Here is a 14,508-nt window from a genome sequence, read left to right as displayed (position 1 = left end):
AACTGTAGTTGTCCTACTGATCTATCGAACACCAAGTCTTATTTCTTCTAAGTGTATTTGTACCCATTAATCTACTGCTCTTCATTCCCCATCCCCGCTACCCTTCCCAGCCTCCGGTAACCACTAGTCTACTCTCTATCTTCATGAGATTCACTTTTGTAGCTCCCACATATGAGTGAGAACATGCGACATTGTCTTTCTGTGCTTTGCTTGTTTCACTGAATATAATGACCCCCAGTTTCATCCATCTTGCTCCAAATGACAGGATTTAATTCTTTTTATGGCTGGATAATATTCTATTGTGTATTTTTACCACACTTTCTTTTTAAATATTCATTATTATTTTGTAGAGACAGAGTCCTGCTATATTGTCCAGGCTAGTCTCAAACTCCTGGACTCAAGCGATCCACCTGCCTTGGCCTCCACATTTTCTTTATTCATCCATTGATGGACACTTAGGTTGATTACATATTTTGTCTATTATGAATAGTGCTGCAATAAACATGCAAGTACAAATCTCTCTTCAATATATTGGTTTTCTTTCTTTTAGATAAATACTCAGTAGTGGAATTGCTGGATCATATAGTATTCTACTTTTACATTTTTGAGGAACCTCTGAACTGTTTTCTATAGTGGCTGTACTAATTTACATTCCCCCCAACAATGTGTGAGGATTTTTCTTTCTCTGCATCCTCACCAGCATGTTATTCCCTGTCTTTTTTGATAAAAGCTATTCTAATTGGGGTGAGATTATATCTCATTGTGGTTTTGATTTGCATTTTCTGGATAATTACTGATGTTGAGCATTTCTTATACCCTTTGTTCATTTGTCCTCTGTTGAGAAATACCTGTTCAGGCCTTTTGCCCTTTTAAAAATCAGATTAATGACTTTTTGCTATTGAGTTGTTTGAGCTCCTTATATATTCTGGTTATTTATCTTGTCAGATGGGTAGTTTGCAAATACTTTCTCTTATTCTATGGGTTGTTTCTTCACCTTGTTTGACTGTTTCCTTTGCTGTGCAGAAGCTTTTCAGCTTGATGTAATCCCATTTGTCCATTTTTGTTTTTGTTGCCTATGCTTTTGAGAACTTCAACAAAAAATTTTTGCCCAGACCAATGTCCTGGAGCATTTCCCCAATGTTTTCTTTTAGTAGTTTTATAATTTCAGGTGTTATATTTAAGTCTAAATCCATTTGTATTTGATATTTGTACATGGTGAGAGATAGAGGTCTAGTTTCATTCTTCTACATATAGTTGTCCAGTTTTCCCAGTGCCATTTATTGAAGAGACTGTCCTTTCCCTGTTGCATATTGTTGGCACCTCTGTCAAAAATTAGTTGGCTGCAAATGGCATGGATTTATATCTGGGTTCACTATTCTGTTCAGTCGGTGTCTGTGTCTGTTTTTTATGCCAGTACCGTGCTGATCTGGCTACTATAGCCTTGTAGTATATTTTTAAGTCAAGTAGTGTGAGGCCTCCAGCTTTGCTCTTTTTGCTCAAGATTGCTTTGGTTATTTGTGGTTCCATATAAAATTTAGGATTGTCTGCTCTATTTCTATGGGGAATATTGTTGGTATTTTGATAGGGATTACATTGAATCAGCAAACTGCTTTGGGTAGGATTGTCATTTTAACAATATTCTTTCAATCCGTGAGCATGGAATAATATCTTTTCCATTTTTTGATTCATCTTCTATTTATTTAATCAGTTTTTTATAGTGATCCTTGTAAAGATCTTTCACAGCTTTGGTTAAATTGATTCTCAGGGGCCGGGCACAGTGGCTGACACCTGCCATCCCAACACTTCGAGAGGCCAAAGCGGGAGAATTGCTTGATCCCAGGAGTTTGAGGCCAGCCTGGGCAGCATAGTGTGACCTCATCTCTTAAAAAAAAATCAAAATATTAGCCAGACGTGGTGGCATGTGCCTGTGGTTGCAGCTACTTGGGAGGCTGAAGTCAGAGGATCGCTTGAGACCAAGAAATCAAGACTGCAGTGCTCACTGCACTGGTGACAGACTGCAAAGCTTGAGACCAAGAAATCAAGACTGCAGTGCTCACTGCACTGGTGACAGAGTGCAAAGCTTGAGACCAAGAAATCGAGACTGCAGTGCTCACTGCACTGGTGACAGACTGCAAACCTGGGTGACAGAGCAAAACCCTGTCTCAAAAAAAAAAAAACAAAATATTCCTGGGTATTTTACATTCTGTGTAGATACGATAAATTAGATTGCTTTCTTTCTTTTTCAGATTGTTCACTATTGGTATATATAAATGCTACTGAATTTTGTATGTTGGCTTTGTATCCTGCAACTTTACTGAATTCACTTATTACTTCTAATAGTTTTTTGGTTTTTAAAAATAGAAGATCCTGTCATCTACATTCAAAGCGAATTTGACTTCTTTCTTTCCAGTATGAACACCTTTATTTATTTTTCTTGACTAACTGGCCAGGACTTTCACTTTATGTTGAATGAAAGTAGTGAAAGTGCACACCCTTGTCTTGTTCCAGATCTTAGTGGAAAGCCTTTTAGGTTTTCCCTGTTTGGTATGATGTCGGCTGTGGATTTGTCATATATGGCCTTTATTATTTTGAGGTATGTTTCCTCTGTACCCGGTTTGTTGAGGGTTTTTATCAAAAGGGATATTGAATTTTATGAATACTTTTCAGCACTTACTGAAATGATCATATGGTTTTTGTTCTTGGTTCTGTTAATGTGTATCACATTTATTGATTTGCATATGCTGCACCATCTTTGCATCCCTGGGATGAATCCCACTTGATAATGTTGAATGATCTTTTTAATATCTTGCTGAATTCAGTTTGTTAATATTTTTTGTTGAGGATTTTTCTATCTGTGTTCCTCAGTGAAATTAGCCTATTGTTGTCTTTTTTTTTTTTTTTTTTTTGTGGCCTTATCTCTTTTTGGTATCAGGGTAATGCCCGACTTGCAGGATGAGTTTGAGCATTCCTTCCTCTTCAATTTTTTTTTTTTTTGAAGAGTTTGAGTAGAATTATTATAGTTTTTCTTGAAATGTTTAATAGAATTCATCAGATCCTGGACTTTTCTTTGATAGGAGACTTTTAATTATAGCTTTGATCTTATTACTTGCTATTGGTTTGTTGAGGTTTTCTCTTTCTTCGTGGTTCAATTTTGGTTGTATATTTCCAGGAATGTATCTTTGTCTTCTAGATTTTTCAATTTGTTGGCAATTGTCTCTAATGATTCTTTGTACTCCTATGGTCTCTGTTGTTTTGTATCTTTTTTGTTTCTGATTTTATTTATTTGGGTCCTCTCTTTTTAGTTAGTCTTGCTAAAGTTTTGTCAGTTTTTTTTTTAACTAAACTTGTTTTGTTGATCTTCAGTAATGTTTTAATCTCAATTTCATTTATTTTTGCTCTGATCTTTATTATTTCCTTTCTCCTAGTAAATTTGGGTTTGGCTTGGTCTTGCTTTTCTAGTTCCTTGAGATGCTCCATTATTAGGTTGTCTTTTGGAAGTCTTTCAACTTTTTTGATGTAGATGTTTATTGCTATAAACCTCCCTCTTAGTACTGTGTTTACTGTATCCCATAGATTTTGATATGTTGTGTTTCCATTTTTATTTGTTTTGAGAAATTTTTAAATGTTCTTATTTCTTCATCAACTCATTGTTTATTCAGGAGCATGTTGTTTAATTTCCATGTTTTTGTTTAATTTCCAAAGGTGTTTTTTGTGTTTTTTTTTTTTTTTTTGAGATGGAGTCTCCCTCTGTCATCCAGGCTGGAGTGCAGTGGTGCAATCTGCCACCTCCACCTCCTGGGTTCAAGTGATTCTCCTGCCTCAGCCTCCCAAGTAGCTGGGATTACAGGTGTACACCACCACACCCAGCTAATTTTTGTATTTTTAATGAGACAGGGTTTTGCCATGTTGGTCAGGCTGGTCCCGAACTCCTGACATCAGATGATCCACCCACCTCAGCCTCCCAAAGTACTGGGATTACAGGCATGAGCCACCACACCCAGCCCAAAATTCCTCTTGTTATTGATATCTAGTTTTATTCCATTGTGGTCAGAAAGGATACTTGATATGATTTCTACTTTTAAAAATTTGTTAAGACTTGTTTTGTGGCCTAAAATATGGTTTATTCTGGGGAATGTTCCATGTACTGATGAAACGTGTATTCTGAATAGTTGAGTGAAGTGTTTTATAAATATCAGTTGGACCTATTTGGTCCGATGTGTAGTTTGATACAATGGTTTCTTTGTTAATTTTCTGTCTAGATGATCTGTTCATTGGTGAAAGTGGGGTATTTGATGTCCTCCACTATTATTGTATTACAATCTCTCTCTCTCTCTTTGTATCTATTAATGTTTGCTTTATATACTTGGGAGCTGAATTTCAGTCCATCAAATGTATTAATCAGTTCTAAGATTTCTGTTTGATTTTTTGAATGATGTCTCTTTGTTAAATTTCTCTGATAAATTTCTGAATGGAGAATTACCATTTTGTTTCTTGTATTCTGGTTGTTTTGTAACTCTTCTCCTCCTTTCTTCCTGTCATCCTTTATGGTTAAGTGACTTTCTCTGGAACTATGTTTTAATTTGTTGTGGGTTTTTTTAGTGTGTTTATTATAGGTTTTTACATTGTGGTTACCATGAGGCTTATAGAAAACATCTTATAGATATAACAAGTTATTTTAAAGAGATGACAGCTTATCTTAGATAAGCAGTCCCCAGTCTGTTTTGGCACCAGGGACCAGTTTCATGGAAGACAATTTTTCCATAGATCGGGCAGTGGGGATGGTTTTAGGATGAAACTGTTCTACCTCAGATCATCAGGCATTAGATCCTCATAAGGAACGCTCAACCTAGATCCTTCGCACTTGCAGTTCACAATAGGGTTTGCACTCTTATGAGAATCTATGCTGCTAATGATCTGACAGGAGGTGGAGCAGGCAGTGCTGTGTGACCTGGTTCCTAACAAGCCACGGACCAGTGCTGGTCCATGGCTCAGGAGTTGGAGATCCCTGTCTTAGATCACACAAAAAAAGAATAAATAAAAAACTTTAAAACAACCCTCCATCTTTAATTCCATCCCCTGACATTTTGACTTTTGTTGGTCTGAATTTACGTATTTTGATATTGCCTATCTCTTAGCAGGTTGCTGTAGCTGTTAGGGTTTTTGATAGATTTGTCTTCTAGGTGTCATACTAGAATTATGGGTAACTTATGGGTGGACTGCACATGACAATTACAGTATTTGAATATTCTGGGGGTTTCTATACTTGATGTTACCCGTAGGTTTTATACCTTCAAATGTTTTCTTTTTGCACATTAATGTTTTTTCATTTCAGATTGAAGAACCATCTTTAACATTTCTTGTAAGACAGATCTAGTAGTGGTAAATTCCCTTAGCTTTTGTTTGTCAGAAAAAGACTATCTCTCCTTCATACTTGAAGGATATTTCTGCTGTTTGCTGGATAAAGTATTTGAGGATAGCAGGGTTTTTTGGGGTTTTTTCTTTCAGCACTTTGAAAATATCATTCCACTTCCTCCTGACTTACGGTTTCCATTGAGAAGTGTGTTGCCAACTGAAGTGGAGTTTCGTTGTATGTTATATCCTCCTTTTTTCTTGCTGCTTTTAGTATCCTCTTTTTGTCCTTGACCTTTGAGAGTTTTATTATTATATGCCTTGGGTGTAGTTTTATTTGGGTCAAATCTGTTTAGTGTTTTCTGACCTTCCTCTACCTGGATATTTTTCTCATATTTTGGAAAGTTTTCTGTTATTATTTATTGAGTAAGCTTTTTTCTACCCCTCACTCTTGCTCAACTTTCTCTTGAACACCAATAATTCTTAGATTTGGTCTTTTAAGGTAATTTTCTGTATCTTGTAGGCAATCTTTGTAGAATATATTTCCATTCATTTTACTTTTTCTCCTCTATGTAATTTCAAAGAGCCTGTCTTTGGGCTGACTGATTCTTTCCTCTGCTTGATGCATTCTGCTGTTGAGAGCCTCCAATAAATTTTTCAGTTAGCAAATATATTTTTCAATTTCAAGATTCGTCTGATTTTTTATCACTTCGATCTCTGTTAAATTCCTCTGATAAGTTTCTGAATTGCTTTTCTTTGTTGTCTTGGAGATCCCTGAGTTTCTGTAAAACTGCTATTTTGAATTCTTGGTCAGAGAGTTCATGAATCACCATCTCATTAGGGTCAGTCACTGGTTCCTTGCTTTATACATTTGGGGAGGTCATGGTTCCATGTTCTTATGGATATATGTCTGTGTCTTTGCATTAAAGGATTTATTATTTATTCCAATCTTCTCTGTCTAGTCTGTTTTGGTTTTTACTGGTATGTTTGCTTAGAGATTATTTGTAATTTAGCTGTTGAATTTCTTACACATTTTTCCCGCTAGGTCACTGCCTCTTTTTCAGCACTAAATGGTACTTAAAACCCAGGTTTGCCTCTGTTCTTCCAGCAAAGGATCAGAGGATTGCCTGGCTGGAATGGGGGAGGTTCCAAAGGAGCTATCCCTGTGGTATGGAAAGGCTGGCTAGGAGTTCATGCCCAAGAGACCTGTGGAATCTACCTCCTACAGCGTAGTGCTGCCGAACAGCCACTCTGATTTGGCATCTCCTTTGGTTGAGTTACAGAGCGGAGCTTCCAGGGCTGGAGATGGTAATCCTGCCTCCTTCCTTTGTGTCCGGCTGTCCACAGGGTGATATCTCCCTTCAGGCACTCCTGATGCTTCTCATGGGTTGAGGCATGGATAGGTCTCCTGCCAAAGAAGCCAAGATGGTAGGCAAGTTGTGTGTCCAACTTAATCTCACTTTTTCCAGTGTAGAATCTGAGTTGGGGGAAGTTTTACATGTGCTTGATACCAAGCAGACTGGGGGAAGGGTGTCACAGATATGAAAATCTGATTCTCTTACTGTCTGCTGGAGTTTTGTTTTGTTTTTTGTTTTGTTTTGTTTTGTTTTTATTTCTCAGTGGCCCCAGGAACTGACCGATTCTCTTTCATGAGTTCTGGGAGATTGCTGGTGATAATCTCGTTGATGTATATTTATTTTGGTTATTCTGTGGGGAGAAGTGAAGCCAGCTTTCATCTACATTTTTAAAGTATAATTCTTATTTTGAGTGGCAAGAATCTGATTCCCGTATCCTGCCTTAGTTTTTATGCATTTTTGAAACTCCTACCATTGCATTTAGAACCTTCTACCTGGTGGAGTTTTTTTTTTTTTTTTTCAGTTCTGGAAGTATTTGATTTTTTGAAACAGTTGACATTCATATAAAGAACAAGGTTGATAATCAAGCCTGCTCTACTAATTCTGTGCAGTCTAGAAAAGAGTGTACTGGGACCGTGCGCGGTGGCTCACACCTGTAATCCCAGCACTTTGGGAGGCCGAGGCATGCAGATCACAAGGTCAGGAGATCAAGACCATCCTGGCTAACACGGTGAAACCGCGTCTCTACTGAAAATACAAAAAATTAGCTGGACGTGGTGGTCTGTGCCTGTAGTCCCAGCTAATCGGGAGGCTGAGGCAGGAGAATGGCGTGAACCCAGGAGGCGGAGCTTGCAGTGTGCCGAGATGGCGCCACTGTGCTCCAGCCTGGGTGACAGAGCAAAACTCCGTCTCAAAAAAAAAAAAAAAAAAAAAAAAAAAAAGAAGAAAAGAGTGTACTGGTTAAGTACTGAGAAGCATTTCCTGTGTGTCATGTAAGTACTTCAGGCTCTTCAATGTGTTACTCCAAGGAATAAGGTTGCAAATACAGTTGCTCTAAAAACATATTATACCAGCCTGGACAACATGGTGAAACCCCATCTCTACTAAAAATGCAAAAATTAGCTGGGCATGGTGGTACACACCTGTAATCCCAGCTGCTTGGGAGGCTGAGGCAGGAGAATCACCTGAACCTGGGAGGCAGAGGTTGCAGTGAGCAGAATGCGCCACTGCACTCCAGCCTGGGCGACAGAGCGAGACTCCGTCTCAAAAAAGAAAAAAAATTCCATAAAATTCCGAGATGCAGCTTTCTTATCTAAAAAAGATTTGCGCAAAGCCTCCTTGCAGTAAGCATATAGGTAACTAAGGTGACTACCTTACGTATATGCATCACTCATTTATGCCCTAAGTTCTCATTTGTTGAAACAATAGTGCCCTTACTCTAAATCACATAATCACAAGAGCCCTAGGGCTGAATTGCTCAGCTTTAAATGTCAGCGCTGTCATACTAGCTGTGTGATGTGAGCAAGTTCTAAAACTGCCTGTGCTTGTTTCTTATGTATACAATGGAGAGAAGGGGTAGTACTTTGTAGGGTGGTTGTGAAGTTTAAACAAGGTAATAACTGTTAAGTGTTTTTAAAAGTCCCTTGAACGTAACAATTGCATCAGTGGTAAGGTATGCATTTTTCTCATATGGCCTCTGAAATGTGGATGTGTCTTATAATGAATGCAATTTCTTAATAAGCATTTTATCATTTAGTGACATCTTTTCTTATTAGTAGTACTTAATGTTACACTTTGGGTGACATTTTATATTTCAATAACTAATAGTAAGAGGTCTATTAACATTAGCTGCCATCAACATTACCATCAATATTATCATCAGCATTATCTTGTTTCTAACTGAGATAGTGGCATTTGATAGTTTAGCAGTGCTAGAGTATATATCAAATCTCAATTTTATCTAACTACTTGTTTGCATTGGTGTACTTTTATCAAAGTTCTAGTGTGCTGTTTTTCATATTTGTATCATTTTAGCTAATGTAAAGTATTTATGGGGTCAGCTCATGCAATGTTTCCGTCATTCATTGTACCTTACTTGGCGATCTACTAAAACATGCATCAGCATCCTTCAGTCTCCCGAAATAAATAGAGACAAAGACAAATTCTTTATTTTCTCTGTTGATGTATTTTCCTAAATCCTTTCGCAGGAGTGGTTTCTTTCTTAGCTAGGAGAACTAAGCCACCATTGTACCACTTAAGATTTACTGGTTTGCACTGTCCTCTGAGGGAGAAAAGAAGCAATTTATTGATCTGTAACACAGGAATGGACTGTGGCCAAACCTTTTCTGGTTTATACAATGCACCGACATAAGAATCTGCATAGCATTAAGAAGAATGAGCACTCACAATTTGAGGCCGCCTGTCAGCATGAATAATAACTGAGAAAAATCAATACACAATATACAACTGTTCTCTTTGCACAGACACTGCCAGGATTCACACCCAGTGACAGTGTCTTCTTTTTTTCTTTCTTTTTTTTTTTTTTTGAGACAGGGTCTCTCACTCTGCTGTGCAGGCTGGAATGCAGTGGCGTGATCTCGGCTCACCGCAACCTCTGCCTCCCTGTTCAAGTGATTCTTGTGCCTCAGCCTCCCAAGTAGCTGGGATCACAGGCGTGTACCACCCTACCCAGCTAATTTTTGTAGTTGTAGTAGAGATGGGATTTTGCCATGTTGGCCAGCCTGGTCTTGAACTCCAGGCCTCAAGTGATCCACCCACCTCGGCCTCCCAAAGTGCTGGGATTATAGGCGTGAGCCACCGTGCCTGGACAACAGTGTCTTGTTATTTTACCAGTGATATGCTTATAGTTCCTAATTTTAGGCTTCCTCCTTATTTTGGTTTTATTGTTCAGTTTGGGGAAGGGTGGGAGGCACCAATTTGGATCTGAGAAAAAGATCTTCTGCCAGATGGAAGAGTTTCAATAACAGGAGAGGACCTTGGGCCAAAGTTTATTAAGCTTGACTAGGAAGATTCTGGGCACATCTCCATCCAAATACCTTGACGCATACTTCATTCACCCTTAGCACATGCAGCTTGTCCCGTCTTGTCTTCTGTTTGCCTTCAAGGTTTTACATGGTGGTATTTACAAGCCGTTATGGAGCAGGAGTGCAAACACACAAGGCTAGCAAGGGGCCAGTAAACAGGGTTTGGCTTAGGGTTTTGTGGTTGTTAGCTTTTAAAAGCATACTTAGTTGAATAATTCCAGAAACTGGGCTTCTTTCCTTTGCCCCTTCATTTGCCCCTCCCTCTCTGGTCTTCCCAGTCTCCACTTTTTTTTTTTTTTTTAAATAAAACTGCGTTTGTCAGAAATGTAGAGACATTCACTCCTATTCTTAAAAGACAGTGTTTATCCCTAATGCCTGCCTTTTGATTCAGCCAGCAATGACTGTGCACACACAGGTTATTGCTCTCCAAGTTCAATGTTGTGGACCTGAACCAGTGCCTCTGTTTCCAAGAGAAAGTCAGGTGATTACCCCTTCATCAGGGAGATTGGAGCCATCCTATCCTTCTGGTGTGTCACCAGCCAGAAACTAAGGATCAGCAGGGAGTGGATGGTTTAGAATCTCCTCTCTCCAGGTGGACACAATGCTAGTCAGTGTAGCTGGAAAAGCCACGCAGCGGGCAGGCTTGTCAGAAGCAATCTGTTTAAAAAAAAAAAAAAAAGAAAAAAGGGTCCTTTTGAGTTTACACTGAGTTGCTTTCACAGTACTTAGCTTTGAACTGTGGTGCAAACCCATTTAAACAATGAGGGAAATTTCACTAAGTGGCAAGAAATTCTCACCCTGTGTGATCAAAGCAATCAGCCATTTCCTTTTCCTTCCTTTTTATTTACTTATATTTCTGACCCCCTTATAATCTTCATGATTGTAGCCTGATAGTTTCCTTTTTTGAATAGCATTAAAAAAAATACCTTTTCTTTTCCCTGAGGGTTTTAAAGCAAATAAAACAAGACAGAAGGGGTCTAAATTTTTAGTTTTATTTTTTGAGACAGTCTCGTTCTGTCACCCAGGCTGGGGTGCAGTGGTGCAATCTCAGCTCACCGCAATCTCTGTCTCCCAGGTTCAAGTGGTTCTGGTGCCTCAGCCTCCCGAGTAGCTGGGATTACAGGCGTGCACCACCAGCCCTGGCTAATTTTTGTATTTTTTAGTAGAGACGAGATTTTGCCATGTTGGCCAGGCTGGTCTCAAACTCCTGACCTCAGGTGATCTGCCCGCCTCAGCCTCCCACAGTGCTGGGATTACAGGTGTGAGCCACCGCGCCCGGCCTAAATATTTATTTTTAATAATTGTTATTACAAAAGTAAGAAAAGAGCTAAAATCCATGATTTCATCACCCAGAGGCAACCACCACAGTGAACATTTTGGTAGATTTACTTCTCATCGTTTAAATTAAATGTGTACATATACACATACATATTTTTAATAAAATTAGGTTTAGGATAGTATACAGTTTTTTTTTTAACCAACATACTTTGAATATTTTACCTTATTAAAAACTTATATGATTTCAATGGCTGCATTAGAATTAGTGTATATGGATATTATTTTAGCATTCTGTTGTTAAGAGGTCATGTGGGTTTCTGAATTGACACTTTAATTTTCAACTTAAGAGTTTATTTCTCCCAACTTCTTCTGATTTCATGGGTCTAGAGTCAGAGTTTGGGCACAATGGAAATGGAATTTCTATATGTACTGTTGTTTACTGTTTGCTAGTATGTTTCGGAAGGTATTTGCAAAAACCAAAGGGGAAACAGTGTTCTTTTTTGTATTTCTTCTTTTTTTGTTTTAAATTTTGTGATTGAAATATAAGTCTTATTATGGTAATCTCAGGTAACTTTGAAATAGAAATATCAATGTAAAATGAATATATTGCCCAATGTGGACCCCGGTGTTTCAGAACTATGTGCCATGCTCTATCATTTTGTTACTGGAAAGGGGTCTTAATCCAGACCCCAAGATCTTGGATCTCTCACAAGAAGGAATTAGAGGTGAATCCATAGAGTAAAGTAAAAGCAAGTTTATTAAGAAAATAAAGGAATAAAGAATGGCTACTCCATAGGCAGAGCAGGAGCGTAGGCTGCTCAACTGATTGTACACACAGTTACTTCTTGATGGTAAACAAGAGGTGGATTATTCTTGTGTTTTGCAGGAAAGGGGTGGGCAGTTCCTGGAAGTGAGGGGTCCTCCCCTTTTTAGACCATATAGGATAACTTCCTGACATTGCCATGGCATTTGTAAACTGTCCTGCTGCCGGTGGGAATGTTTTTTAGCATGCTAATGCATTATAATTAGCATATAATGAGCAGTGAGGATGACCAGAGATCACTTTCATCTCCATCTTGGTTTTGGTGGGTTTTGGACGGCTTCTTTACCACAACCTGTTTTATCAGCAAGGTCTTTGTGACCTGTATCTTGTGCTGACCTGTCTCCTCCTGTGACTAAGAATGCCTAACCTCCTGGGAATTTAGACTTAAAATAAAGGTCTCAGCCTTATTTTATCTAGCCCCTATTCAAGATGGAGTTGCTCTGGTCCGAATGCCTCTAATAATTTGAAGTTTATCCAACGGCACAGTGGGAGATAATGTATTTTTGTTTAAGAGGAGGAGGACTGACTGGATCAGATTTGTGCTTTAGAAAAGTGGTTGCATGTAAGAAAGAGGCGTTGGTAGAAAGACTTCAGATATCTCAAAAGAATTTCCATGAAGTTAATCTTTTTAAAAATGTAAACATTTGGTGCAATAATTGCTTTGAAATTGCAGTTGAATAAATGAACTTTTTGAACCCGAATTTGGAAAGGAAGATATGCTTAAAAACCAAAAATATTTTGTAGAGTGCTACACATTAGGAAGTCATTTGTATTTGGTGACCACTTTGCTAAAATAGTCTCATTTCTAGAGAACCAATTTTGTTTCCCATAGATTATTATGTGTAGAGACCCCCTTTCAGTATGTAGCCACTGGTACATCCGTGGGTGTTATCTCCATACTGCCAGGTCCAATGCAGTCACCTCCTGGATCTATAGTCTTTCTCCCCCCATTCCGATTTCCTTTCTCTGTTAGCAGTCATCTTTGTAAACGGAAGTCTAAGATTTAGTGTTGTACATTTTTTAAATGATCCATTTTGATGGGGCTCTCTTTATTGTTTCAGGTTGAATGCCTTTGAGAACTTGATGCATAAAATTTGCATGACTCCTCACTCCTTTCTGAATCTCTCATTGGACTCAAGCCAGCATGGCTCACACCACAAAGGTTAACGGCAGTGCCTCAGGTAACCCTGTGCTCTGGAGTTTGTGTGTTAAATGTATGTCTTTTCTCAAACTAATTTTTTATTCTCTTTAATAATGAACGGATAATAGCAAGTTGCCTAGATAACTAGGATTTCAAAGCAATTTTCTGTCCGTTGAAGTTTGGGTTTGTTTTGTTTTACTCTCAGAAAATTTGCTTTTATCTTAGAGTCTTGCACTGAAATCAGTTGGGTAAATTATTACCTAAGTCAATTCTGTTGAAGTGTTGAAAGACAAATGTAAATGCTGAATGCTGATGCAAATGTAATGTATACTCCTCTTGCACTTCTTTCTGAGGGATTGAATGAGGAGAGAGGAAATTAGTTTGGATGCTTAAAACCAATTCCTAGTAGCCACTCCCAAGCAGCTTTTGTTTGATGTTGCTAAACAAAGAGAAAGGAGGGAAGAGAAGTATATATTCTGTAAAATGATTCTCTTAGGAATATGCAATAAGCCATATTATGAATCATAAAGACCTGTATTTGAATTCTTATTTTGGTTATATTAGAGACTTACATAGTTTCACTTTCTGTTCCAATATTGCTTCTGTGAGATTCGGGAGAAATCTGTACACGAAATGCAGAGAAGATCCTCCTAAGAGACACATCACCATGGGGACAACCTGCCCAAAATGGCATGCCAAGTGTTCATTTCTTTTTTGAGTTATGTACCAAATAGCTGAATTAGTGAGAATAGTAATTGTCTATGCAGAAATTTTTTCTGAGCGTCTGAGTCCAGAGTCCTACGTCTGCTGGCTCTGAACACCTTCAAATGACAACATTATATACTGGAGCAAGTGTAGAATTGGGGCCAGGAAACCTGAATTTGAGTCCTAGTTCCAGCACTAACCGTGAAATATTGGGCAGGGCTATTTCTCCACATGTAAACCATCGGTAAGTATATCCACCTGCCGGTTTAGGACCAGTGAGCGCACCAGAAACATACTTAGAGGAGCTATGTAAGCCGTAAAGCACTTTTGAAGACAACAGCAGGAAGTGACCTCTAAAGTGGGCATTCCCAGCCCATGAATGTGACTTTTTATTCTAGCGGTCTCAGCTGCAAGTATCTCCTCTGGGTAGAACACTATAACCCAAACGCAGATAAACTCAGTTATTTGTTCTGGGATGACTGATCTTTCCCTGTCCATTCCATTTTTGACCTTTTTACTGCCCAGCTTCTTGAGACTTTTATAGATTCTGCTGTGGGACTGCTATCAATAATAAAGACATGGATGAGAATATCTAACATTCACTGAACACTTAAATGCACCATGGTGCCTAAAATGCTTTGCCTGCATTTTCATACTTAATCCTCACAATAATCTAATGAGATTAAGCTATTATTTTACTGTCATCATCATCCCTATGTAATGTCACAGAGAAGTTTGAGGACTTACTGTAAATGAAGTAAGAAAAATCAGAATTATGGGCAGTGGCTCACACCTGTAATCCCAGCATTTTGG

At 38.5% G+C, this 14,508-nt stretch overlaps 1 protein-coding gene across 1 annotated transcript in view; it reads left to right on the top strand.

Annotated features, from left to right (window-relative positions):
* The window catches only part of LOC129396518 (phosphoglucomutase-like protein 5), a 99,398-nt gene extending 85,807 nt beyond the window's left edge, over positions 1–13,591 (top strand). Inside the window, 1 exon segment of the mRNA XM_055107382.2 lies at positions 12,911–13,591. Coding sequence (XP_054963357.2) covers positions 12,911–13,016 — 106 coding nt within the window. The 3' untranslated portion in view covers positions 13,017–13,591.
* The last annotated feature ends 917 nt before the right edge of the window (positions 13,592–14,508 follow it).

Source organism: Pan paniscus, chromosome 12, assembly GCF_029289425.2.
Source record: "Pan paniscus chromosome 12, NHGRI_mPanPan1-v2.0_pri, whole genome shotgun sequence".
Classification (NCBI taxonomy): Eukaryota; Metazoa; Chordata; class Mammalia; order Primates; family Hominidae; genus Pan; species Pan paniscus.
The sequence above is the reverse complement of the archived record's forward strand: the minus strand, read 5'-3'. Positions and strand labels throughout refer to the sequence as shown.